The sequence below is a fragment of the Agelaius tricolor genome, unplaced genomic scaffold (genome assembly GCF_023055355.1).
Source record: "Agelaius tricolor isolate 1412-34295 unplaced genomic scaffold, bAgeTri1.0.p SCAF_16, whole genome shotgun sequence".
In the NCBI taxonomy this organism is placed as follows: Eukaryota; Metazoa; Chordata; class Aves; order Passeriformes; family Icteridae; genus Agelaius; species Agelaius tricolor.
The window spans coordinates 1,721,603-1,747,328 of NW_027269276.1; the positions used below are offsets into that span (position 1 = coordinate 1,721,603).

The 25,726-nt window shown below is 53.4% G+C and overlaps 1 protein-coding gene across 1 annotated transcript in view; it reads right to left on the minus strand.

Moving 5' to 3' along the window:
* Positions 1-23,064, minus strand: part of SMAD6 (SMAD family member 6) — a 37,654-nt gene extending 14,590 nt beyond the window's left edge. The window contains exons 1-3 of the mRNA XM_071441151.1: positions 21,494-23,064; positions 18,817-18,873; positions 17,045-17,122 (exon numbers count right to left, since the gene is read on the minus strand). Of these exons, the coding sequence (XP_071297252.1) occupies positions 17,045-17,122; positions 18,817-18,873; positions 21,494-22,250 (892 nt within the window). The 5' untranslated portion in view covers positions 22,251-23,064. The remainder of the gene's footprint in view (positions 1-17,044; positions 17,123-18,816; positions 18,874-21,493) is intronic.
* Positions 23,065-25,726: the final 2,662 nt, after the last annotated feature.

The following is a 25,726-nucleotide window of genomic DNA, read 5'->3' on the forward strand; positions in this document are numbered from 1 at the left end:
GCTGCATCCCTCACCAGTCCAAACCAGTGCCACCCACCCAGAGCAGCCTCTCTCCTGGTGCTTTTTGGGGAGATGAACTTCCCAGAGGTGAATATTCCCTCGCACTGGGAAAAATCCCCCATGTGCTGACGGACACATCCGTATCCAGGCTGGTTCCACAGGGAAACTGCAGCTTTGTGGGATTTGCTTGGACACAGCACTCACCAGCTCCAACTCTTCAAAGAAAAGAGACCTTATTTAACATAGGAAATAACATGTTTAGGATTTTTTCCCCAGAACAGCGTCTCTACTGTAATTTAGGTGCGTCTGAGGCAACAGCAACAAACGGAATCAGGGAACTGGAAGTTTATTCTCTCTGCAAAGCACAGCTTGCTGTTGTATATGATGAAGTACATAGAAAGTCTGGAAAAAACTTGGATGGGAGTTCAAACACTGATGTTTTAAAGATGAAAGCATGTTCTGCAATTAAATGTTTAAATAAAGTTTTCTGGTACTAAATCATTTAAACATTTTCACATTCCTCACATTTCTAGAAGTGCTGTTGGCTTTTATTTATTGTCATAACCCAGTGCCCTCAGCAAGCCACCAGGGCCACTTGAGGCAACCTGCTTTCCAAAGGGAAAGTTCTTTCCGGATGGTAAAAAGTCAGGAAGAACAAGGGAGCCTGAGCCTTATTCTCCACCCCCCATTTATTCTCCAACCCCCATCATATTTTCCTCTTTTTTTTTTTTACAAAAAAATCCTCCCATGCTGCACATGGGCACAGCCAGGTTCTGCTCCAAATATTGACCAGAAATTCAAAGTAACTCCACTGACTTCACCATGGTTGTATTTAGACAGCTGAAAATCAACAGAAATTGGCCTGGGTGTTCAGATTGTCTTTCTTAGCAGCTCTCAGGCTGCTCCAGGGTGGTGTCAGTGATGAAGTCAGAATTGCCCATGGGGACACAGAGCAAGGCTCCACCACCAGTGTCTCAAACAGCTCCAGAAGAGGAAAAGCTGAAGTCCTCGAGCTTTTTGGGAAGGTACAACTCATCAAACCACCAAGCCCAACACTCCAGCCCAGCAATGCAAGGAAGCTCTGACCTGGCCTCTCCCAGCTCTGCCACAAAGCTTCGAGGAACTGCAGAGAGATCCAAGGAAAATGGGGATAAACCTGCCATGAGCCAATTAGAAGTGGAAATGCTGGCGAGGTTTTTCCTGCAGGACAACGCGGCAGTAGCAGAGGAACGAAAATCTGAATTTCTCCTATGACAGAGCTTGATAAACACAACGTGGTTTCCAAAGCCAGAAGAAAACTGGGCTCAGTCACCCAGCGTGCTGCTGCCGACCCTGATGTCCTTATTTCCTTGTAAATCCATCATTAAGGAATAAAAACAACAGCCCAGGCTCAAGGGGACGTTCCTGAGCCGCAAGTCCTGCCCGGCGCTCCGGGGTCCCTGATGGTTCCATCCCTGCTGCCCTGCACTGAACCTCTCCCCAGGAGCTCCCAGGGCTGTTTGGCTAACACGGCCCAGGATAAAGCTCCCTATTTATTTTGGCTCCCTTCACTCCCAAGGCCCTAAAACCCAAATAAAGTCCGTTCCCCTCTGTGTGTATCTCCAGCTATTGACACTGCTCGGGACCAATTTGCAAATCCAAACAAATGCGCTGTTGTGTAATGGGGCTGGAAAAACAATCAGGAAGGGGCTGGGGGTGTGCTCACAGGTTCCTGCTGAGGGAGGGCTGGAAGGGCCAGCAGCCCAGGCACAGATGACAAGAAATTCAACTTTTACTCTGATAACAACAGGGGCTATTTTCTGCCCATGACATCACGCTCCCAGCCCGCCGCGAAGCAGCGGAGATGGTGCTGGGGGAAGTCACGGAGGACTTTGCTGGTTGTTCCAGTGGCCAACGTCCCACAGTTCCCTCTTTTAAAAATAGTGATTTTTCTTTTCTTTTCCAGTGCCTCATAACCACCCAAATCCTCTCTGCTGGCTCAGCTGATCCGAGGATAAATCACAGCACCCCAAATCTGTGTGAACAAGCCCAGACCCTCCAACCTGCACTCCCCAGCAGGGAATGATGGGGACACAACTCATCTGCCCTGTTTTAGCCCTGTTCTGTAGAGAGAAGATGAACTGTGCCCTTCAACTGGCTCTTCCTCCCTGTTGGCTGCAGTTAAGTATCTAAAAAAACCATCTCAGACATGGACATCTGTATTATTCTGAGATTAAGTACACAAATTGCTACCCAAACACCATCAAAATGGTCCAAAACATTATTAGCTCTTTAATCACATGCAAAAGCAACATCTCACTAAGGGAATTCAAATCTTAAGGGCAACGTGTCATTGTCTGGATGACTCTGGATAGGAAATGGAGCTGGAAATGGATTGTGAGAATAAATACATCGATGTGCTCTACCTGCAGACACAGAATTGATGTCTAAGTGGTGGCATTAAGCTACACCTACCTAACTGAAGGATGTCAGGGGCTGGAGAAGCACAATGCTGTGCTGTGCAGGGCAGGGTGAAGTTAAAACTCTTATCATGAGCCCCTTATTTCAGAATCAATGGTTGAAACTAAGAGCTGCCACAAACTTCCCCTGCAGCTTGAAGGACCAGCCCAGAGCCCCATCCCAGCCACCACAGGGGCTCTGCTCAGCAGAAAAAGGGTCTCCTTTCAGTGCAATGGAGAAGGCAGAGCAACAACTCTATTTTAGCCCTGTTGCTATGAAATGTCTACAAAAATAAGTCCTGGTTGTGCCCTCCCTGAGGCACATCCCTGTGCTGCTCCTCCTCGCAGCCCTGTCCCAGCCAGAGCCTGGCCTTGTTCAAACTCACCTGGTTTCAGGTTTCCTGACAAACCCTGAAACATAAATACATCCCTAATTCTGCTGGGGAAGCTGAGCCAAGTTTCTGGCAGGGCTGTGCTTGGGATTGAAACAAGGGGGGGAACAAAACCACAGCGGTTTTGACCCAAAACCAAGACTCCCCCCCAAACTTGGCACTTCCCACTGATTTTTATTTTGACTCAAAACTCAGGGCTCCAACACCCCGCTTGGGGAGGGGGATTTTCAGAGCCCAGCAGGACATCCAGCTCCCTGCCTGACACTGGATATCTTGATGCAAGTGTGCTGCAGCTCTCCAGTGCCGTGAGGAGGAAATCCCAGCTTTCACTGCAGCAGAAACCCCAAAACAAGGGAGGCTGTCCCTAAAGCCTCCCTGCAAATCCCATCCACGCCCAGAGCCCAGCACTTGAAGGCTGCACACAAACAGAGCTGCAGGCATCTTTCTGAGTTTAAAAGCAGGATGTTTGGCTGAGCTGCTCTTCCCTCAAATAAACACCCAGGACCTCACTCCAACAGAGAGGCACCGCTCTGGGAGTGCTGGAATTGCTGCATTTCCAAAGAGCCAGCCTGGATTTCCCCCCTGCTCTGGGAGTGCCACCAGCCTGGGTGGCACCTGGAGAAGGCAGCCACGGCCACAGCTCTCCAAGGGCCACGCTGGAATTCTGGCATGTGTAGGGAAGTGTTTTCTCATCCCCCCTTTCTCACGGACCTGCTGGGTTGAGTTAGTCAGAAAAACTCTGCTCTGGAAGCTGTGAAATGCTGAATTGGTGAGAATTTCTTTCTGCATCACAGTCTGCTGCATCACAGCTCAGGGAATGAATCCAAGGTATCCAAGCTGATGCTCCCAGGCTGGGAGTGGATCTGCATTCAACACTCACTGTTGCCTTTGTAGTTTGGAGACCACCAAACCTCCAAACTGCACCACCCACAGCAGGAGCCAGAGTCTCACCCCTGTGCCACCACTAATCCAGGATAAAGACACAGCTCTGGAAAAACATCTCTGCTGCCTGCTCTTCATACACCCTACACACTGCTCCAGGTCATTCATGTGACACAAGCATTAAGCACAACTTCAAAGGAGAAATAAGGAATAGAAGCTCCAAGATAAGCCTGTGCTGTTTCCCTCAGGTGGCTGCACTCACCCAGGCACTGCAGAAACGCTCCATCCCTGTTAAACCAGCCTGTGCCCACCCTCACCACTGCCCTGAGCCATTGAAGGCTGGATGTGAGGAGTTTGGTACCTGCTGCAGCTGGGACATGTGAGTTGTTAATGCCTGAACCGCTTTCAGTCACTTGCCTGCCTTGGCAGCATCCCCTGAATCCCTAAAACCTCCCTGGGGGTTTGAACAGGGTGGAAAACATGACTCCAAATCCCAGGGGCTGCTTCCTGCTCAACACACACCAAACACTCAGCCCCAGGGATCTGCACCGAGGCAGTCTGACCCACAGAAACAAGAGAGAAACAAATAAAGCCAAAATTTAACAACCTCTAACCCCAGCAGGGCTGTGCAGCGATGGCTGGAGGTGGCAGTGCCATGGCACATCCCAAACCCGGGTGCTCCCTGTGCCCACCCCAGGATGCTCCACAGTGGGATGGCTCCAAATCCAGCCCCAGATCCCAGGAGCACAAACACCACCGAGGGAGGACAGAGACAGCAGGAAAAGCTCAGGGGGCTGGGGGAGAGCCAGGCAGCCACGACCCACCCGGTGCCAGGCTGGCCCCGCTGCGAGGGGAGAGGGCTCTGGGAGGCAGCTGCTTCTCATTGAGAGCTCTGAGCCTGCATGGGGGGAGAGAGCCTGCAGGGAAGGGCACAGCGAGGAGGAGGAGGGGCGACAGGATGGGGATTAAAATAATATTGTGTCGAAATCTCAATGAGAGGGAGCAAAGGGGGAAGAGCGGGGAAAGCAGCGCCAGCCATCCGGCCCGGGGCTGAGCTGGGATTATCTGCTGGCTCCCAGCAATGTCCTGGTGCTGCTTGGTTTGTCCTCAGTTAAACCTGCCAGGTCCTACTGCATGCACCCAGCCAGGGCAGCTCCTTCCCTCCAGCCCAAGGCTCCCACAGTGGACAATGCACTCACAGAAACCTTCCACAGCTTGTCCAGGCACAGGCAGCCCTTCTCTGGGGCAGCCCTTCCATTAACACCTTCTATTTTATGGGGTTTTTTTCTGCTGTTTCTGTGTTTTAAAGTGATCAGTTCCACAGTGCAGCCCGCTGGGATGTGCATGGATACACCAGGCTGGAGGGGAAAGGGCTCCAGCCTCACTCCAACAAAACCTGTTTGGTGACAGACCTGATCTAAACATGCACAAGCCCAGGATGTGAGACAGGTTCTCCCATTTTCCCTTCTGAGATTCAATTTCTTTGGGAAAAAAAAAAAAAACCACAACCCACATTTCAAGCCAAGAATCAGGAAATTTCATAATATTATTTTCACTGTTTACCTTTGTTTGAATACTAGCTCTAGTCCAACTGAATCTCTTGTGTTTGGTTCTCACTGCCAAGATCTCAGCTGAATTTTCTGGGACCAACTACCCCCAATTCTCCAAACACACAGAGGTTTCCTCTGACCCCCAGGGAAGGGCCATGGAGAGAACCATTGCTGGGGCTGTAGCAATGACACACACCAGCACATGCAGCTCCAGCACCCGTTTCCTACAGGAATAAGCCCTGGGCATCCAGTTTCCTTGAAAGCTTTGAAAAGCCACGCTCAGCTTTTCCTTCCTGCAGGTTTAACATGAGCTGACACTTCCCAGCGAGGCAGCAGAGCTCAGGGGACTGCAGAGCTCAGCACATAAAACACCCAGAGCTGCAGCCTTTGAAGCAGAGCCCTTCAAAGACAGGCACATACCAAATCTACTGAGGTTTTCTACACAAACAAATTCAGCATGGCAAGAGCAAAACTAATTTGCAAAGATCTTTTAATGTTGGAAGTCTCAAATGACCGACCCTTTCAAGCACAGCTGAATTCAATCCTGCTCTGAAGGTCTGCACTGGCGATTCAACATGGAAAAGACACGGAGATTTCAAAATATGTGCCTGTAATTACTGGGGAATAAAGAATGACTCCAATTTTCTTGTTCCAGTGATGAAGAAGCTGCCCAATGTGCTCCTAGTCTGTAACCTGTGAAGTGACTTTTTTTTTTTAAAGAGACATGATTCTGCTGACATTTCCCTTCCATTCAAATAACTCAGCAATGGGGCAAGAGCAGCTCCATGAACTCACAGGATCTTCACCTTGGCTTGTCCTCTCCTAGGAATTTCCTTGTTCTGCTGGGGTGGAAGTCCCCTCAGTCACACACATCCCTTTGTGCAAGCACTGCACAGGCCTGGTGCAAATGGAAGAGCCAGATGAATTCCCATGCTGGGAACCCCTGTGGCATTTAAAGATGAGCCAAAGCAGCAATGGGCCCGTTCTGGGGGCTGGTCCTCCACACGAGCCAGCTCCTGACTCCTGGGACACCACCCTGGGGCTTGGGGGGGCTGGGATGTCCCCACCAGAGGCAGGAGCAATCCCAGAATGGATAAGGCTGGAAAAGCCCTCTAAGATCAGCAGCTCCAACCATTCCACTTGTCCCCAGGTGCCAGAGCCACACGGCTTTGACATCCCTCCAGGCATGGTGACTCCACAACTGCCTGAGCAGCTGTGCCAGGGCTGGACAGCCCTTGTGGGGATGAAATTTCCCCAAATACCCATCCTAAACCTCTGCTGGCACAACACCCAACAGCACCCAACACCCCTGAACTGGCACAGCCACACTGACCCAGCTCTTCCCCTGGGTCACATCCAGGAACAGATCCAACACCCCACAGATGCAACTCCCATCTCATGTCCTCACCTGCACCCTGCAAACCCACAGGAACCCACCTGAGATGGAGCAGGGAGCCCCCAGGCAGGGCTTGCAAACTGCAGAGCTGCCACCCAGCTCAGGCCCCAGCCATAAAAAGAGCTCCACAATAGTGTTATTTATTTTTTTGGAGTCACAAATGATTTCCAGCAGCAGGAGGGTGAGGGATGCGGCGCTGGACCCGGCACCCGGCCAGTCTCATAAATGGTTGGCAGCCAGCAGAGCAGCAAACCCATTTCCATTGAAATCCGCTTGTTACTACTAATTTTTACTGGCTTCCTGGTCGATTCATAAAGTTTTGTTGGGTTTTTTTGTGTTCTGTTGGGGTTTTTTTTGCAGATCTCAGAAAGCGACTCCACAACGCTCAGGGAAACTGAGCCCTGGCCTTGCCACCCAAGGACTGCTCTGCACCCACAGCCTCTCTGGAAACACTGTCCTGTTCCCAGAGCTTCACAAAACCTCAGCAGAAAGAGCTCTCCAGAACAGGCAAAATCAAAACCTGCTGGATTGAGTGTTACAGTGATCAGAGCCGTGGCAGAGCAGCCTGAGCCCTCAGTGGCAGCTGCAGACACACAATTTATAGGGCAGGATTGGGTCTGAGACATTAAACTGCTCATTTTCACATCTGCCCCTTCTCTCACAGCTGGACACCCCGAGCTGCTGCACCAGACAAACCCAACCAGATCTAACCTTGGAGCCTGAGATTTTTATAAGCACCACTGACTGCTGTGAGACTTGGCAAAGCTTTGGATCACAGAACCATGGAATGGTTTGGGTTGGAAGGGACCTTTAAGATCATCCTGTTCCGCCCCCTTCCATGGGCAGGGAGACCTCCCACCACACCAGGTTGCTCAGAGCTCCATCCAACCTGGCCTTAAACACTTCCAGGCTGAGAGCTCCTGTTGGGCTATGTCACAATTCCTCTGGATTTTAAGAAGAATGCTGGAAAAAAAAACTATAACTTTTTTTACCTATAGCTTGGATATCTTTTTTGAACTACAGCTCATTTTTACCTACAGCTCTCACTGTAGGGTTTAAAGAGCAACAAATAACAAAAAATAGGCAAAAAATCAGGACACAATGACTGTGTTTGCCACAGAGCTGAGGGGAAGATGCAGCATTGCTTCCCAAGGAGCAACATTTATTCAGGACTAAGGGAAAGCAGAACCCTGGGAGTTCCCAGCCAGCACGGCCCATGTTTGCCTTCCCTGTGGAGGACAGGGATGCTCCCAGACCCCACAGCCTCACACAGGGGGGGTGAATCAAGTGCCTCATTCTTCCCCCTGGACAAACTTGGCTTTTCCCAGCACAGGCTCGCACAAACGGGGCCTTGTGTGAGCTCCACGCTCAGGAACAGCACAGGCCAGGCCTTGGAGCAGCCAGGAGGGCAAAAGAAAGAGCAGAGGGAAGCCAAGGGATGTGCTGTGCACAGCACGTCCACCCCAGCAGGAGCCCCTGCAGATGGGGGGGTAAACCTAGAGCTCATCAGAGAAACAGAACGGGCTGGGTTGGGTGGGAAGGGCTCATCCCATCCCACCTTCCACGAGACCAGGCTGCTCCAAGCCCAATCCAACACTCCCAGGGATGGGGCAGCCACTGTTTCTCTGGGAAGCCTGGGCCTTACCCAGCTCTCATCACCAGCACCTGGTGCTGCAGCTCCTGAGGTACCTTTTCCCTATTAACCACACAACTTTGCATCACTCTGTGTGAAAGCACAAAGCAGCTGGCACTTCTTTTTTTTTTTTTTTTCAAGTCTTTAACATTCTTTGGCTTCTCTCATGGAAAAATCTTAGCAAATGAGACCTTAATAAATGGAAAGAGCTGAAAAATAGCCTTTCTGCTGGCAGGTTCTGCTCCTGCTCATGGTATACACAGATAAAACCAACACAGTTGTGTCTCCCGCCCTTCCGTGGAGCCACTGTGAGAAATCCTGCCCAAGCAGCCCTGGCACCAAGAGATGCCCCTGCAGCAGCCTGAAGGAATGGGCAGCCTGATCCTTCTGCCACAAGCACTTAGGAGAGGAACATCTCCAAAGCCATAAACCAAACACAGGAGCAGGAAGGGGAGGGCAGCTCTTCCAAGCCCAGGTGGGGCCGTGGCCAAGCTGCAGTGGGGCCAGCAGAGCAGCAGTGTCCAGCTGGGACAGCAAATGTGGCACCAGGGCACTGCCATGAATTGCCTTGGGAAGGGAGGGATGGCTCTGGCCCAGCTTTTGCTCTGGGAATGCCCCTGGGGTGGGTGGGGGATGCTGCAGGGCAGGACAGGAGCACGTGGGCTCCCTGAAGCCTCAGCAAAGACCCCCTGCATCCCCCAGGAACTGCTGTGAAGGGCAGAACAAACTCTCCACACATCCCTCTCTCTTGCACTGCTGGGAATTTGACTTTTTGGCAGGTTTCAGACGTGGGCTTTTATAACCTGAAAGGCAAAATGCTGAGGGCAGGGAGCAGCATCCCAGGCTGAGCCTGCTCCCTGCAGGACTGCATCCCTGTGGGGAGCCAGGCTGTATTTTGGGAGGGTTTTCAGGCCTGGGCACCAGAGGCAACTCTCAGCCATTTAAAGATTAAAACTAGGAAAATACAAAAAGAAAAAAGAGGGGGAAACCTGGGGTGTGGGGCTGATCAAGGAGATGCTGGGGCAGGAGAGGAGCTTTGAGTTTAATTCTGTTTATACCCTCTGATGCTGGTGGCTTTTTCCCCACGTATTTTCCCATATCCAGAGCCTGGGATGAGGAACCAGCTTCTCCCTGAAGGAGCAGCTTCTCTGGGACAGCAGCACAGCCCAGCACATCCATGCCAGAGCTGTTTGATCCCTGCTCCAGCCCCAGGAGCTGCAAAGGCCATTACCAGGCAGCATCGGCAGCCCTGCCAGAGGTCAGCCAAGACAGGCATTTCCATGTGAAATGTTTTTGTTCTTACACAAAAAACACACCCAAACAGGAATCCAGCAGTGCTGAGCATCCCCAGCCCAGACCCCAGTGCTGCACAAACTCCCAGTTAAACTCCCAAACCTGCAGAAGGAGTTCTGACAAGGTGGGCAGGCCCTGGCACAGGTGCCCAGAGCAGCTGGGGCTGCCCTGGATCCCTGGCAGTGCCCAAGGCCAGGCTGGAGCAGGAGCCCCCTGGGATGGTGGGAGGTGTCCCTGCCCATGGCAGGGGTGAGCAGGATGAGCTTTGAGCTCCCTCCCAACCCAAACCAGGATTTGATGACTCAGCCAAGTGAAAGGCACAGAGCAGGGGCAGAACAAGAGCTGGGACAAACCCCAGTCCCCAGGAGCCAGGTGGGGCCTCAGTGAGCCCATGTCCCCCTCCTGCACCACCAGCCAGGAGCAGGAGCCTGGGGCAGAGCTGGGAATGACAGCCCCAGGCTCTGGGGAAGCACAAAGAGCTGAGTCTCCTTTGCCAGTAAACTGAACCTGGGCTTCCAGGGGCTGGGGACACTTCAAAGCCCTCAGCAGCACTGAAGGGATGGACTTTTCAGCTGTGGAGCAGAGAGGCAAAATCCACACAAACAAGCAGTGTTCCAGAAAACCAGGTTTAACCATCAGCAGCTCCCAACGACAGGGGAGATGTTTTTCCTGAGGTTTTTTTTTTCCCTCCTTCTTCCAGTTTGCCTTTTTTTTTTTTTTAATTTCTTACTAAAAGCCAGCTCTAGCTCGCACACCACACAGCCCTTTTGGGTCTGAGCATCCTCCAGAGGTAAAATGCTGAGTTAGACCTTGGAGCCCAGGGAAGGAGGTGCCTTTGATGAAGAGCAAATCTCCAGACTTCAATGGCTCCGGTGAGCGCCACACATTTAATAAGTTATTTCCGTGGAAAACCTTGGTAACTCAGTTATGAATCAAGCCTATAAACACCTCTCACTCATCAAAGTGCCACAAAAAAATCTATTACTGGGACTGTGAACACAAGCCTCTCTCTACAGGTCCCCTATAAGAAGCCAAAATTCCTCCTTCAAAACATTCACCATTTTCAAAGGTCATAAATACACTGTGTCCAGTATTCAGCAAATCCCTTTAAAAAGCAAAACACAGGCCCAGGGAAAAAAGGAAAGTTCAAACAAAGCTGGATCCATGGGATCCATGCTGCTTAAAGGACACAACCAGAGCTACATCAAAGGAACTTTTACTACCTAGAAAGTCGTATCCAGCCCCTAATAGGGTGCAAGAATGTAACGTTTAGGCTACAAAGATTAAACTAATTTACTTTTAAGTAACTTGCTTACTTCCTGATGTTTCTTTTTATAAAGAGTGATGCCTAGGTGCTTGGAGAAGTGAGGGATGTGATTATTCTGTGATTCAAGGCCAAACATCATAACTACTCAATGAACCACAGACAAAAATATATTTTATCTGGGTCTTGGAGAAAGCACAAGAACTTCTAGGTTGAAAACATCTAGGCTAGCTGTGAAAATCCATCCCAGTTCTAGGTAACAGAGGGAGGAAAAGCAACTTTCTCCTTCTCTGCTGGAATATACTGAGGACTTCAGAGTCCTGCCTCCAAGGGAGCCATGCTCCCCAAATACTGCCCGTGGAACCTTCCCTTCATCCAGGGCATCATCCTGCCTGAATCCCTGATGGAAAATTCTCCTCTGGGGCTCTGGAGCTGTGTGTGCACACAAATACAGAGGCATCGTCTGCAGGGCAGCTTTCATCTCTGCATCAGGCCCAGGGTTTTACCAATATTGGTAAAACCAACCTTCTCCCACCCTTGTGCAGCCTGGGCCTCTCCAGGCAGATGATCCCAGGCAGCCACTTGGGATTTTCTGAACAAGGCCCAATTCCACCTGCCCAGATTTTTCAGGGACAGCTCTGACTGTCCTCATTTCTAAAGTGTGGCTGTTGGGTGGTTTTAGCAGCAAAGGGACATTGTCCACCTCCAGCCCAGGAGACACCTGCCCTCCTGTCAGGCTGCTTTGGGAGGCTGCTGCTCCTTGCTGCACAGGATGGAAAACCTCAGAGGAACCTCAGTGTCCCTCCTCAGGAGACCCTCAGCACAAACCACCCCTTCCCACCTCCACCCAGCAAATTCCTCAGCCTGTGTAAAATGAATTTCTCCTCCCCACATCACTGTCCTGGCTGAGCCCTGCACTACAAGCCCATAACCCACGGAGTATTTTACACAAACAGCTTCACTGGCTTTAGGAGCACCTCTACAGCTGCACAGGCACTGCCAGAGCTCCAAACTCTGTATGGATGGAGCCACAGGCCCCCCTCCACACAGGACAAGGGGTACAGGTGGCACCACAAAGGTGCACTGCCACCAGAGCACTGCCACTCACCAGCTCAGGGACAGCTCAGTGCTCCAGCCCTTGGTTTGGGGGCCCAACCTGAGCTATCCCACAGGGTTTTAATGGAAAAACAACCACATGCAGGCAATATCTCCCTCCAGCCTTGATCTAGGGTGCTTCTCTTCCATTTGTAAGTCATCTAACTCTTAAAAAAAAATTTCTTTAATTGCTGCTTGCTCGTTGCTCTGAACAGCTTCTTCATCTGCTCATGATTTTCCCAGGTGGAATCAACAGGATTTGGACACAACGAGGAGCCCAGCTGGCTCCAGAGTCAATGATCCCTTCACCTTCTGCTCCAAAGGAATGGCAGAACTGCAGGAGCTGCCACCTGAGCCCCCACCTTGGCAAGCACAAATGGGATGTGGAAAAACCCCCTGCCCTCCATAAATCCACTGGCTCCAGGGGTTTATCACCAGCCCAGACAGACATCTCAGTATAAAAGAAAGGAGCACACCTGCACCTCTGTGAAAGGCACAGCCCTGAAAGCCCCGGGAGCAGCTCCCAGAGCTTCCCCACCTTCCCTGCAGGGATTAATCCATGATTCACCCTCAGCTGCAGAAGCTGCCTCGATGCCAGCCCCAGGCAGGGCCAGAAGCTGCCCATGAGCAAAGCCCCAGGCAGGGCAGGTTGCTGCTCTGAGGCTCTCCCATGGGGTTCCAACACCCATGGCCATCCCCAGCCAAGTGGGAAAAGCCTCCACAGCGAGCAGAGAATTCCTCTCTGAAGCACACTGGAAAATAGATGCACTTTATTTCCCGTTGGCAGAGTGAAACTATGGAGGAAAGCTGTTTAATATAAAAACATCTGACAAAGCACCTCCAGGATGTATTTTTTTGCATCAAAGAAGTAGCTCTTGGCAACGGGCTCGTTCCTCCGACCAGGAGAGGCTTTGGCCAAACCCTGATTGTTCTAGACTGCACAGGGGAAGACAAGCCAGCAAACCTACAGTTAAATATGAAAGAAAAAAAGAAACCAAAACCCTTACTGGCCCAAACAAACATCTGTCTGTGATTAAACTGGATGCACAGATAGGTCGTGTCTTTTTTAAAGGATTTGTTTCTGCAGGAAGGGAGGGGAGAAGGGATGAAAAGGCTCCAGGGTGGTGCTGGGCCAGACCCAGCCCCCAGCCCAGAGCTGTCACTGAGTCTGTCCTCAAAACTCAACATTTCCCCCCAGAAGAAACTGCTGTCCCATTGCTGACAAAAATACCCTTTTTTCTATGAACAGGTAATTCCAGAGCCTCTCCCCCAGCCCGGAAAGGGCAATGTTTGCCCAGTTGCCACACACATCCGCCTGACAGATTTAATGGGCTGCTTTTTTTTTTTTTTCCTACCTCCTAACACACAGGATCTTCATAAATTTCCTTGTTAGCATAAATCCTGCAGCCTGTTATTTCTGGGGGGGAGAGGAAGGGAGACGTTCACTTTCTCCATTCAGTGGGTTTGAAAATATGCTTCCTTAAGTTCATCCTAAATATTGCTGGGAGCAGAAAAAACCCTCTGGCTCTTGCCTGGAGCTGTGGCATCACCTCAGCAGGGCTGAGTCACCAGCTGGGATGGATGCTCCTGTCTTCTTCCTCCCTTTGGTGCTGCAGGAACCCTGCTCCCCAAACCCACTGCCCCCAGCCCCACCACTGCCCTGCAAAAACTGCCCCATCTTAAGAGAAAAAAAAACCCAACCAAACCAGCAATAATTTAAATAAGCTCCTGCCCATTCAGACTCTGGTTTTTTCTCTCTGTTAATTCTCAGCTTTCCTCCACCATCAGTCACCAAGCACAGCTCATCTCCACATGGAGCTCAGCACCTTCTGGACATCAGCAGAGCTGCTGGAATAAACTCATGCCTGTGCTTCCACTTCCAGGCGGAAAACACCTTCCTGTTGCTTTGGAGCATGGACAGAATTCATCCCTCCTCCAACAAACCACCAATTCAACATTTCTTCTTTAGGATGTACATTTTCAGCTACACACAGGTTCACCAGAGCTCAAAACTCCTGAAGAGTTTTAGCACATGGGAAGTGATTTCAAAGTTTAAAAAACACCCAAAACAACTATTTTTGGAAAAAACAAACCAGCATCTTCCCTGGGGATGGTCAGGTCAGCACAGAGACCTACAGATGCAAGGTCACCTTTTGCTCTCCCACCTGCCCTCCCCTATTTAAAGCCACCACTAACAAGAACTCTGCCCAAGGCTCATGGTGGGGCTTTTCCAACAGGAATGGGGCTATTCCATGGGTTTTATGAAAAGGTCCCTGCCAGGGCCAGTGAGGGAGAGCCCTGTGGGATTCAGAGGAAGGCAGGCAATCCCAGAGCTGCAGCAGCTGCTCCATCCCATCCCACCCCATCCCTGCAGAGAGGCTCAGCCTCCACACGCCTGGCAAGTCTAACGGGTACAGCAGCTTCTTGGCAAGTGCTGGAGGAGCCAAGTCTGAGGGGAAGGGAAAAAAAAATTACTACAAATGTTCCACCAATTATGAGTCACGAGGCTGAGCTTTTGTTCCTGCCTTGCTGGGCTTTGCCCTTTCCCTGGTATTTCCCCAGCCCCGGCGGGAGCCGCCAGGACTGGCCAAGGCTCTGCTGGCTCCCGGGGCACACAGGAACGACCTGGGCTTCAAATGTAACCCCAAACAGCAGGTTCTGCTCAGCTCTGCTCCCCAGGCAGGAGTGAATCCGAGGAGGGAAAGATGGAGCTCTCTTTGTGCTGAGTGTGGCACTGCCTGAGCTCAGGAGGAGGAAACTGCAGGGTCAGACACCTCCATGTGCCCTTGGCCACCAAGCCAGACCTTCCCAGGCCACTGCACCTCACTGGGAAAACAGGAGCATCCCCATTCCAAGGGAGAAGCTGTGGCTGCACACTGACCCTTGTACAAACAACTCTGTTCCAAGACCCAGATGCTTTGATCAGGAGATGAAGAGGGCTCTGGGGAATCATCCATGGATCCAGGTCACATCCACCCAACCACCCACAGCTTGTGCTTCAGTTAGCACTGACTGCTCCTCTGAACTTTACAGTGAGCCTGACACTTCACTGCTTCCCTCTTTTTAAGGGTAATATTTTAGCCATGGAAGGCTCTACTTCAAAAACAGGATTTGTTATTTTTTTAAATTAACACATATAACAGAGATCATCTTTTGCCTTCACCCTAAAACCTCCTGTTTAGAAGTTCATCAAGTAAAGGAGAAACAGGAGAAGAATGGTTCTCTTTGTTACGCAAAATTGAATTTTGTGGCTTTAGTAGGAAAAGCCTTTTTGATGATCAAAGCTGGACCAATAAATAGCAGTGGCTTGATGCTAGGTCCAAAATGTACTTATTTTTGGAAGACAAGCTAAATGCACACTGAGTACACAAGAGGAGGCAGGGAGGACCACGTGCTTTGTGTATCACTCCCACAGACCTACACTTCAAGCAGAGCTATTAAATGAGCTGAAATGGAGAATAAACAAACTGAAATGTGGCAGGTAGACTGGAGCCTAAGTGGGTTTTTCCCCTGTACTTGCCTGTGATGACATGTATGGGTTAACTTCAGCAGGGCTCTTATCCTCTTTCAGCAATCCTGAACACTGGGGAAAAATAAATCACCCAGCCCCAGACTCTTATTAAAAGTTACACCATTGGAAACAGCACAGGGGGAGAGGAGGGATCTGGTTTCAGCACAATCTCAGTCACATGTTATCATTATATTGTTCAAGGAAAAGTTAAAATCTCTCTTCTTTCCAGCAAACCCACCAGATGTCCCATAAAGACTGAGCCACGAGGGAAGCTAAACCATTACATCTTCAGGAACCCCACTTTTCCATCTTGGCTGCTGTAATTAATGCCAATTATCAAGTTACAACAAAAGCCACGGGCACGGGGAGCTTTAGGGATGTGCATCCAGCCCTAGGAATGTTTGCTGGGAACTGCAAACACATTTATTAGAGCACAAAGCTCAGTGATCCCAGTCCTGCTACCAACTGTTCCCCTGCTCTGGACACTTGGCAGCACAGCAAAAGCCTGTGGGCCCAACCACAGGGACACCTGAAAGGACAAGGAGAAGGGAAAATCCCTAGAGAGACGTGTGCCACCCTGCCATGATACAGACCCTGTGCTGTTTGAACACCCTTTGGAGCTGGGATTGGCCTAAACATCCCCAGGAATGCCCAAGCCTCACCAAACTGACCATGAACTCTTGCAAGGAAAGAAAATGAAGAGAAATGCCACAACCAAGGCACCAGCACCCCAAAGGTCCCCTCCAGCACCTCCCCTGACTAGCAGCATCCCCAGGTGAGCAGCACATCCCATCCACGTGCTCAGCAATCCAGCCAGGAGCCTCAGAGGCGCCCAAGCCCCACCCCAGCTGCTGAAGGAGGCACATGGGGCTCCACCAAACCCCACGTTTGGCTCTCAGACCATGAACCAGGCAATGGAATTAAGGCTGGTCCTACAGCCAGGCCCCTCCTGTCACACAGTGAGCCAGCAGGGACAGAGATGTGGGATGTGCTGAGCCAAGGACAGCCCCAGCTCTACCTGCTGTCAGGTAAAACCACCCCAGGCCTTGCAGAGCCCCATTAAGTGAATGAAAGGTTGCAGGGTGGGGCAGAGCAAAAACCAGGACCTAATTAAGCCAAGCTTTGTTCGGGATCTCCAATGGCTCCGTAGCTGGGAGCTGCTCATGAAAGCAGGGAGCGCAGCCCGGGGCCAGGGCCCAACAGGTAACACCAGCCCGACGGTACCAGCAAGAACCTCCCCAGAGCAGCAGCTCTGCAAGGGCCCCTCTGCCCTGCCATGGCACTGGGGAGGGCCCACAGCCCAGCCCCACAGTCCTGCAGCCTGGCACCCATCCTGGTGGCTCCACACGGGACACATGTGACCCTGTGGCCACCTCCGAACATCCCTGCCCACCCCGCAAACAGCATCTTACCACAGCACACACAACAGGGATGGCTCTGAAAAACCAACTCAAACAACTGCTTTTTGTCCTTCTCTGCACAGCCAGAGCACAAACCAAGAGCAGGACCAGGACCCCCATCCCCTCCTGCTGTCCTGCCCCACCACCAGCCCCCATGGAGGGAGGAAAGCACCAAGAGCTGAGAACCAACCTGAGAAATCTCCGGGCGTGACGTTGGGAGAGTTTGTAGCCTCTGTTTCAGTGTAGGACAACGTGGAATCTGATAGATCTGGGGGAGGAAAACAAAGGAAAAAAAAGCACTTTTAGTGCTGCTGCGTTTGCCAGCGCTACGTGAGCACCCGTGGCTGCTGGGCTTCCCACCACCTCCCCAGGAGAGAAACTCTGCACAGAGCCAGAGAGCAGCCATTAACTTTGGAGCTCCACCACGCAAATGCAAAGTTTGAATTGCCTCGACCACAAAAATAACTCCAGTTAAGTTGATCAAACAAGTAGGAACTTGGTGCTTACTGGATAAAGTTACATTAAGCCTCTAAACAAGTCAGAGTTACTATACTTAATTATCACCATTAAAATTCTTGAAGCTGTTTATTCTTGCTTCCTTCCTTCCTCTTTGCTGAAGCGAAGGAAACTTTGTTTTAACAAGTTAAGAGTCTTTGTTATTCTCTCTTGCTTACACCCCTCTAATTAAGTGCTCAACTGTTTGCTCACAGATTAACTATTATTTTTCCAATCAAACAAGCCAGTGAAGCAAATTTCAACCCCTGGCTGTTGTTTTAATAAAGTCACGTGTCCCTCACTATCATCTCTCCCTGCAGCACAAGCAGTTTCTAAAAGGAATTAACTTGGAAGGGGGAGTACAGGGAGGGACAACTCTTTTTTTTTTTTTTTTTTTTTTTGCCTCCACACCTAACAAAAAAAAAGAGAAAAAGCCACCAGAAGCCAAGTTGGCCTTGCAGGCTGCTCTGGTCACAGCCCTGTGGCGATGCAGGCGCGGGGTGCACACATGGCTGAGCTGCTCCCAGGCCGGGCAGGGCAGGGACTCGCCTTGGCAGGGGCAGCAGCGCCTTCCCCCGGGGCTGGGCGGGACAGGCAGGCACTGCTGTCCCCTCCTATCCCTGCCAAGCCCCGTTCGTCTCCTCCCTGTCCCTGCCCCACGGCAGCAAAAGCAGCTCCTCTGGGCATTAACCCCAGCAAATCACTGACCACGGGGTAAAGGCAGAAAGGCCCCAGCTGCACTGATCCCAGCAAGAAATCCAAGAGGGATGTGGGATTCCTCCCTTCCCTCCCATGCTCCCGTGTCTTTGCCTCCCATTTAATTGCACAAGAGGCAAAGATGAGAAAGGATGGTGAGGATGCAGCGATGCCAGCTCAAAACATCTCCAGGCCAGTGTGCAGCACACAGGACCAGGATCCAGGGCTGCCAGCATCCTGCACTCCACACCCCAGCCTAGCCACCCCAAAGCTGCTCTCACCAACTCTGCTTGGAAAACCTCTTATAATTCCCCAGGAGAAGTGACACCCCGCTCCAAAATGACAGAGCGCCGAGTTTCAAAGGGTTTCCATCTCTTTGTAAGGAGCAGAGGAAGGGTAATAGCTGGTTCCTGCATGGAGCAGCACAGCCAGGCCTTTATGGAAATGGCACCCAGGAGCTCCCACTCCCGCAGATTACACACGCAGACAAAACATGACGTCTGGTAACCTTTCATTACGCCTTCATTAAAAATAGAGCTTCATATTATTTTGGAAAATATGCATGTGTCTGCACAGTAATTTGGTAGGATAAACTGGCATCCATTTACTTCTTAAAACTTGTCAGCTGATGCTTGCTCAGAAATAATGAGCAGCCATAAAACCCCGACTTGTTGGCTTTTGCCTGGCGTGCCAGGCAGGGCTGTCTCAGAACCAGCACCGGGGCTGCACCATGAAAGAGTTCCCAGAGATCAAAAGAGACAAAACACGTACCCAGTGGCTTTTGCTCATCATTAGGAGACAGCCGAGAGTAGGGAGGTGGTGGAGACTCTGGAAAAACAAAACTTCAGGTTAGTGCTGGGCTCGGTTTATCAACAAACCCTCTCGCTTTCTCTTTAGGGGTAGGAGGAACTCTTCCAAGGTTATAAACATCCAGTGCAAAACAAAAGCAACTGGAGACCAAGGTTTCCCAAATTTTTGAACAATGGGTGTTCCACCTTGAACTTTCAAAGTGGGCTTTGCTACTGAAAGTGCTTCACCCCTCTGCCCCATATCTGTGCCTGGACACCCACAAATTGAGTCACACAAAACATTAAATTGCTGCCCAAGAACCCCATTTCCATCATCTGCACTGGGAGACAACCCTCCATGGGTGATTCCAACACACAGGGCTTGACAAGAGCTCCCCAAGCACTTCCCAAGCACTGAAAAGAAGGATTGGGTGATGAGAAGGCTCCTCTTGGCACGCAGGGCTGGCACCAGAGCCGGGCTGGCTTCAGCCACCAAGCCATGCCATAACCTTGGTCCATCCCAAAAGGCTTTGACACTCGAGTGGCTCAGGAGCAGAGGCCACCATGATCCCCCTCACCCTGAATCCATCTCACAAAGCTCCCGAGCTCAGCTTTAAGCAGCAGCACTGAGCAGCCATGTGCTCCAAGCCCAGCGAGTCCTCAGAGGTGCTTTGCTGGACCAGGTCATTCAACCATTCTCGCTGCTCTTGAAGGGCCAGGACCACGGGGAAACTCCAGGCCCTGATTACAGGGGTTTCTTTTCCCCTTCCACAGTATGGCAGTGATGTTTCTTGAATTGTAACTTGCCAAAACTGAGCGTGCAGCCAGCTGGGCTGCATCAGCATTGAGCAGGCACAGACTCCAGTGAGGAATTGCTCTGTGAAGTCCATGAGGGGCACCACACCAACCCCAGAGCAGGGAAACACGGGAGTGCCCCTCAGCCCCCACCCGGACCGGAGAGCACCCAGCCAGCAACTGCAGCTCACCCGGCTGGGCTCCCCTAAAGCACCTCAGCATCCCCCGTGTGACGGCTCTGGGGCCATCTACTGCTCCTCAGAAAAGCTTCCCCAATCCCCCGAAGGGAGCAGGGTGCTCTTCTCAAAGGGTGCTTATAAATCCCAAAATATAAAAAAAATAAAGGTGCTGGTGTCCCCGTGTGGAGGTAACAGCCAGACCTGGCTGTGCTGGTCGCACTCCATCCTGCTGTCACCAGGGCCTCCTTGGAAGCGCCCCAGAACTTTCACACCCCAATGGGTGGGAAACACCAACAGGATGATCCCTGCAGGGAGCCACTTGTGGAAAAAGGGCATCAAGGCCTTCTCCTGGCTCCTGTTACCAGCGCCCAGCCGGCGCGGGCGGGGTCCTGGCACCGTCACCCGTTATCAAGGTGATAAGGAGCCACTCGATAACAGCTCTGCTTTCTACTACTCCCAGCACAGGGCTGGCAGCCGCTCGCCGCTGGGAAAACCACCACGGCTGCAGGAGAGACACTGGGAAACTTCTCCCGTTTCTACAAGAAATGCCCCGTTCCTAAAAACGCAGCTCAACTCCAGCTGGAGTCAAAGAGCTGCCTCCAGCCTCTAGCGACCTTCGGGAGAAGCACGCCCAGAAGAGAAGTTTCTTTGAAAGAAGTGATGCAAAGCGAGGCAGGAGCCCAGATTGCAACAGAAATAATAAAATCAAAGTTCTTGCCAAAAAAAGGGACAGTCAGCATAGAATCATAGGATGGTTTGGATTGGAAAGGACATAAAAAAAATCATCTCCTTCCACCCCTGCCATGGGCAGGGACACTTTCCACTGTCCCAGGCTGCTCCAAGCCCCATCTAACCTGGCCTGGGACACTTCCAGGGATCCAGGGGCTGCCCCAGCTTCTCTGGGCACCTGTGCCAGGGCCTGCCCACTCTCCCAGGGAAGAATTTCTTCCCAATATCCCATCTAACCCTGCCCTCTTGGCAGTGGGAATCCAGCTGTCCATTCTCATTACAGTTTTTGTACAGCCTATTAAATATTATTTCCGTTTCTGCACCTCAAACTCCAACATGTCTCTGCTCCGTGTAACCATTCCCTGCTGACACGGACACACAATCGAGTACTGCTGAAAAAAACAAAAAACCCTCAACAATCCCAAACCCACGCCTTGAAAACGCTCATCTCTGCCCACGGTAAAAAAAGAAAAAAAAAAAGAAAAAAAAAAGAGAGAAACCCTGGAGAATTGCAGGAGCCCCCGAAGTCCCCGCGGGTGCGGGGATCCCCGCGGCGGGGACATCCCCGCAGCCCCCCCGAAGCGCCTGCGGCTTTAAGCCGGCGGCGGTGACCGCCCGGCTCCGATAGGAGCGAGCCAGGCTGGCGCCAGCGGGATGGAGCCGCCGATTATCGCCCGTCCGGCTCCCGGAGAGCGGGGAAACTCCGCGGGAAGGGGAAAAAACCAATAAAGAGAAAGGGCTTTGAACGCACAACTGGAAGCGCTGGTTCCCAGAGAGGGGGGATGCCCGGCGGGGACCCCGGAGCGGGCGCGTCCCCCCGGGCATCCCCGCAACAGCGCGGGGCCGGGGCAGCGCTGCCCGCCAGGGCTCGGATAAACCCAGGGAGGGGTCAGAAACCCCGAACCCCCAAATCGGTGCGTGTTTGTGGCGGGGGAGACCCAACTCGCCGCTGCTCACCTGGCCCACAGAGGCGGCTGAAGTGGTAGGGGTTGCAGCAGACCGTGGGTCCGTCGGCGACGCCGAAGCTCTGGCACTCGCAGAGGGGCTTCAGCTCGGCGGGGTGCTGCAGGTCGGGCCAGCGGAACAGCTTGCCCAGGAGGAGGTGCGGGGGCGCCGCCAGGCCCCCCAGGCGCACCTCGGTGCGGGCCACCAGGACGCAGCCGCCGGGCATCCCCCCGCGGGACTCCACCGCCTCCAGCAGGCTGTCCAGCGAGCGCTCCTTCAGCCGCTTCAGCAGCGAGTAGGTGACGGCCTTCAGCTCCTGCTCCAGCAGCAGCAGCCGCGCCCGCGCCTCCCGGCCCCGCCGCTCCGGGGAGCCGCCGTCGGCCGCGCCGTCGGGGCCGGGGGCGGCGGCGGGGGGAGGTTGGGGGCCGCCCGGCTCCCGCTCCGAGAAGAGGCAGCAGGTCACGGTCCGGCCGTCGCTCTCCGGCGCGGAGCCGGGGGCGCGGAGCCGGGCCCCGCGCCGCTCCGCCATGGGGTCCCCGCGCGGCGCCGCCTCGCCCGCCGCCCCGCGCCGCTCCTCCGGCTCCCGCAGCAGCAGGCTGCGCGCTACCGCGCGGAGCTCCACCGAGGGGCTTTTCTCCGCGATCTTGCAGCTGCCGGTGGCTCCGAGGTCGTGGCCGCTCCTGGCGCTCCCATCTCCGCCGTCCCTGTCCGGAATGACGCGGCTCCTCCAAAGTCGCCGCACCAGCCCTGAGCGTTTGGACCTGAACATACGACCCGCGGGCGGCCGGGGGTCGCGTCGCTCTCCGCCGCCCCCCGCCCTCCTCCGCGGGGCTCCTCGCTCCGCCGCCGGCTCTATCTCATCGCAGCCCCGGAGCAGCCCGGACTCCCCGCGGCGCTGCTGCCCAGCGGATCTCCGACGGCCCGCGGCGGGGCCGCACCATGGGGGGGGCGGCGGGGCGGCGCGGGCATAGACGGCGCCGCGGGGGCCGCTCCCGTGGCGGCGCTGGGGCTCGGGCGCGCCGCGCCGTGCCCTACATCGGCTGCCAACGCGGGGCCGGGCGGGGAGCGGCGGGGGCGAGGGCCGGGGGGAGCCCGGGGCAGCGCTCGGCTGCGCCCCGCAGCCGCTCCACCATACAAGGTGGGGAGGAGCGGGGAAGCGCGCCCGGCGCGGGGGTGCCGCCCGGCGGGGAACCGGCGCCGGGGGCCGCTCGGAGGCGTCGGATCCCTTCAGCCAAAAATAGTATTTAAAAAAAAAAAAAAAGTAAAAAAAAAAATTATTTAAAAAAAAGGGAAAAAAAATTAAATCAGAAAGGCGAAGAAGCAGCAGCAGCAGCAGCAGAGCCCGCAGCGCAGGCCGGTTGTCAGCGCGTCCCTTGTCCGCATCGCAGGGCGCGGCCCCGGTCCGGCGGGTCCCCGCGCTCCGTGCGCGGCTCCCGGGGCCGCCGCCGCCGCCCGCTCGCGCCCGCCCGCCCCTCGCCGGCTTTTGTGTGGCCGGGGCGCGCGCGCGGGGCCCCTCGCGAGCGGCGCCGCCATTGGCTGCCGCCCATCATGTGCCAGTCTAGACACTCCGGCGGCTCCGCGCGGCACCGGCCCTTGCGCAAACACCGGCTCGGGTTTCCGACCGCTTAAAGCGCCCCGCGCCCCGCGCCGCCCCGCGCCCGCCCGCCGCCGGCCCCGCGCGGCCCCGCGCTGCCGTGGGGCGGGATGAAGGGGGGTCGCCCCGCCGGGAGCGGCGGCGCGGGGCGGGGGGGGTGGGCGAGCGCGGCGCGGCGAAAGTGGGTCACGGCAGCGAGGGGGTTAACGGCCCCCCCGCGGGCCGCGCGCCGGACACACCCCCGCGATGTATCAACTTGTCCGCCGTGGCAAAAGTTCAGGCCCGACGCGCTCCCATTGGCCCGCGGCCGCGTGACGCGCGGCGCCGCCGTCTCCCATTGGCCGGCGCGCGGCGCGGGCCCCGCCCCGCTCCCAGCCCGGCGCGGCCGTGAATGAACGGCGGGGCCGGGACCGCGCCGGCACCGCGGGCTGGGGAGCGAACGGGGGAGCGAACGGGGGGACACGGACCGGCCCGGGCCACCAGCAGCGCCGCCGGGAGCGGGGGGAGCCGCGGCCGCGTGTCCCGCCCCACAGCCACACAGTGCCCGTGGGGCACCCCGGGATGGGACCCATCACAATAACCCTTCCCCGAATACAGAATGAATAAATAAATGCCTATAAAACAGCCATTCCCGCGCGGCCAGGGAGGCGAGAGCCGGGTTCGGAGCAGGACGGCTTTGCCCATCCTCGCTCCATCCCAGGGATGTGGGGAAGTTCCCCCACCCTGGGATGGATCGGTGGGAACCTGCTGGAGGAAAAGCTTGGGGCCAGCCTGAAGGCTTCGCTAATAAGCAAAAATTAATCTGGGCAATTAATCCCCCAGCAGTTGATCGGTTAAGCGAAAAACACCCAAAACCAAATAAATTATTTCTACCAACAGAACCTAGGCAACCTGAATGTTTGCAGTTTTTCTCTTGGAATCTTTTGGGTGGTTTTTCGATACCTGAAGGCTTCTGTCCAAATTTCTGTCCACTTTTCCCCAAACCTGCCCTAATCTATTCAAGAACACAATTTAGATCCACTGGATGAAGACTACCTTTTTTTTTTTTACAGCAAAGCTAATCAGTGCAACATCAAACACTCCATTTAAAATCCATAGCTGTGTGCCACCGATGTTTGCATCAATATAAACACAGAATGTAAATAGGTATTTTGATTTTGGGGTCACTTCTGCCCCTTCTGACCTGTAGGACCAGGGGCAAAGCTCCTTTTCCCCTGCCATTTTGGGGTGAGGTTTAGGAAATGTGCAGCTTGCCTGCTTAAGGATGTAAAAACTCCTACAAAACCTGTGAGGGACTTGCTGCCCCTGACACTGCAGCCTCACTTCACACCTGAACCACAGTTTGGGCTGAAGTAACCCAGCACCCCACTGTGGGAGGGAAATGCCTTTTTTCACAGTGAGAAGGCACAAAAGGAGTAAAAAAAGAATATTTCAGCTTCAGACATGGAAGTAGAAACTGGGATTGCCTGGATCTCATGGAATCATGCAATGGTTTGGGTTGGAAGGGACCTTAAAGCCCATTTGGCTTCACCCCTTCCATGGGCAGGGACACCTTCCAGTGCTCCAGGCTGCTCCAAGCCCTGTCCAACCTGGCCTTGGACACTCCCAGGGATGGATCTGCAACCCTGGTGGGATCCCTGCCCGTCCTGAGGCTGCTCCAGAGAGGTCCCAGCCCTTGTTTGAAATCCCCACGGATCACCCTGCCCTGCATGACCCCAGGGTTCACCTCCCCAAACACAGCTGATGCTTTTCTTCCCACCACTGTCTTTCCAAGCTGTCACCTAAATTACAATATGTCCCAAATGTGCAATTACCAGCATTTAAATATATATAAATCTTAAATATAGCAGTGCTAGAGCTAAGAATAGGTTATTATTGCAACCAGGGACTCATCCAAGGCTCTGTAATCATGGAGTGTGCAATATGGCAGCAAGAACAATGGGGCTTTCATGGGCTCTGGAGCAGCCCAGCATCTCCACGGGCACAGGTATGCAGGAGCAGCCCCACTGCACCCGCATGCCATCCATCCCAGCCCCTGCAACAACAGCACTTTGTTCCTGCTCCTGCCCCAACGTGGGCAGCCACAACAGAGCCCTCGATTGTGCCCCCACAATGCACACACAATTTATAGTAATGGTGCTTATTAAAGGATTGCTGGTGATTAACAGCAATGTCCTCTTTCACTGGCTTTTTTTATTTTAAACCACCTTTTTCTTTTTTTTTTTTTTTTGCCTGTCATAATAACAAACATTCCTGGGAGATGCTCTGGAACACATCCTATAGGTCTTGGCAGGGAAGCTGGAGAGAAGCTTTTGAAAGCCTGCCAGTGTTATCTGACATGGATCTCCCAGGTATGACAGAAAGCCAAATCCTCCTGGGTCCAAGAGGACCGTGGGTGGCCAGGAGGGCACCAACCTCTTCCCAAAGCCAAACTGCAGCTGGGATGGGGAAAAAAGGGGGACAGGGACCAGCCCTGCCATTGCCAGCACCCTCAAAGGCATCAGCAGAGCCCAAACCCTGACTGTGGCACTCCAGGTATTCAGTAAGGAAAATTAATATCATCATTTTCTGCTTCTTAAAAAAAAAAATCTCTAGTATTTGATACATTCCTGATCAAAAGGAAGAATACAGGGGTTAAAACACAAAATTAA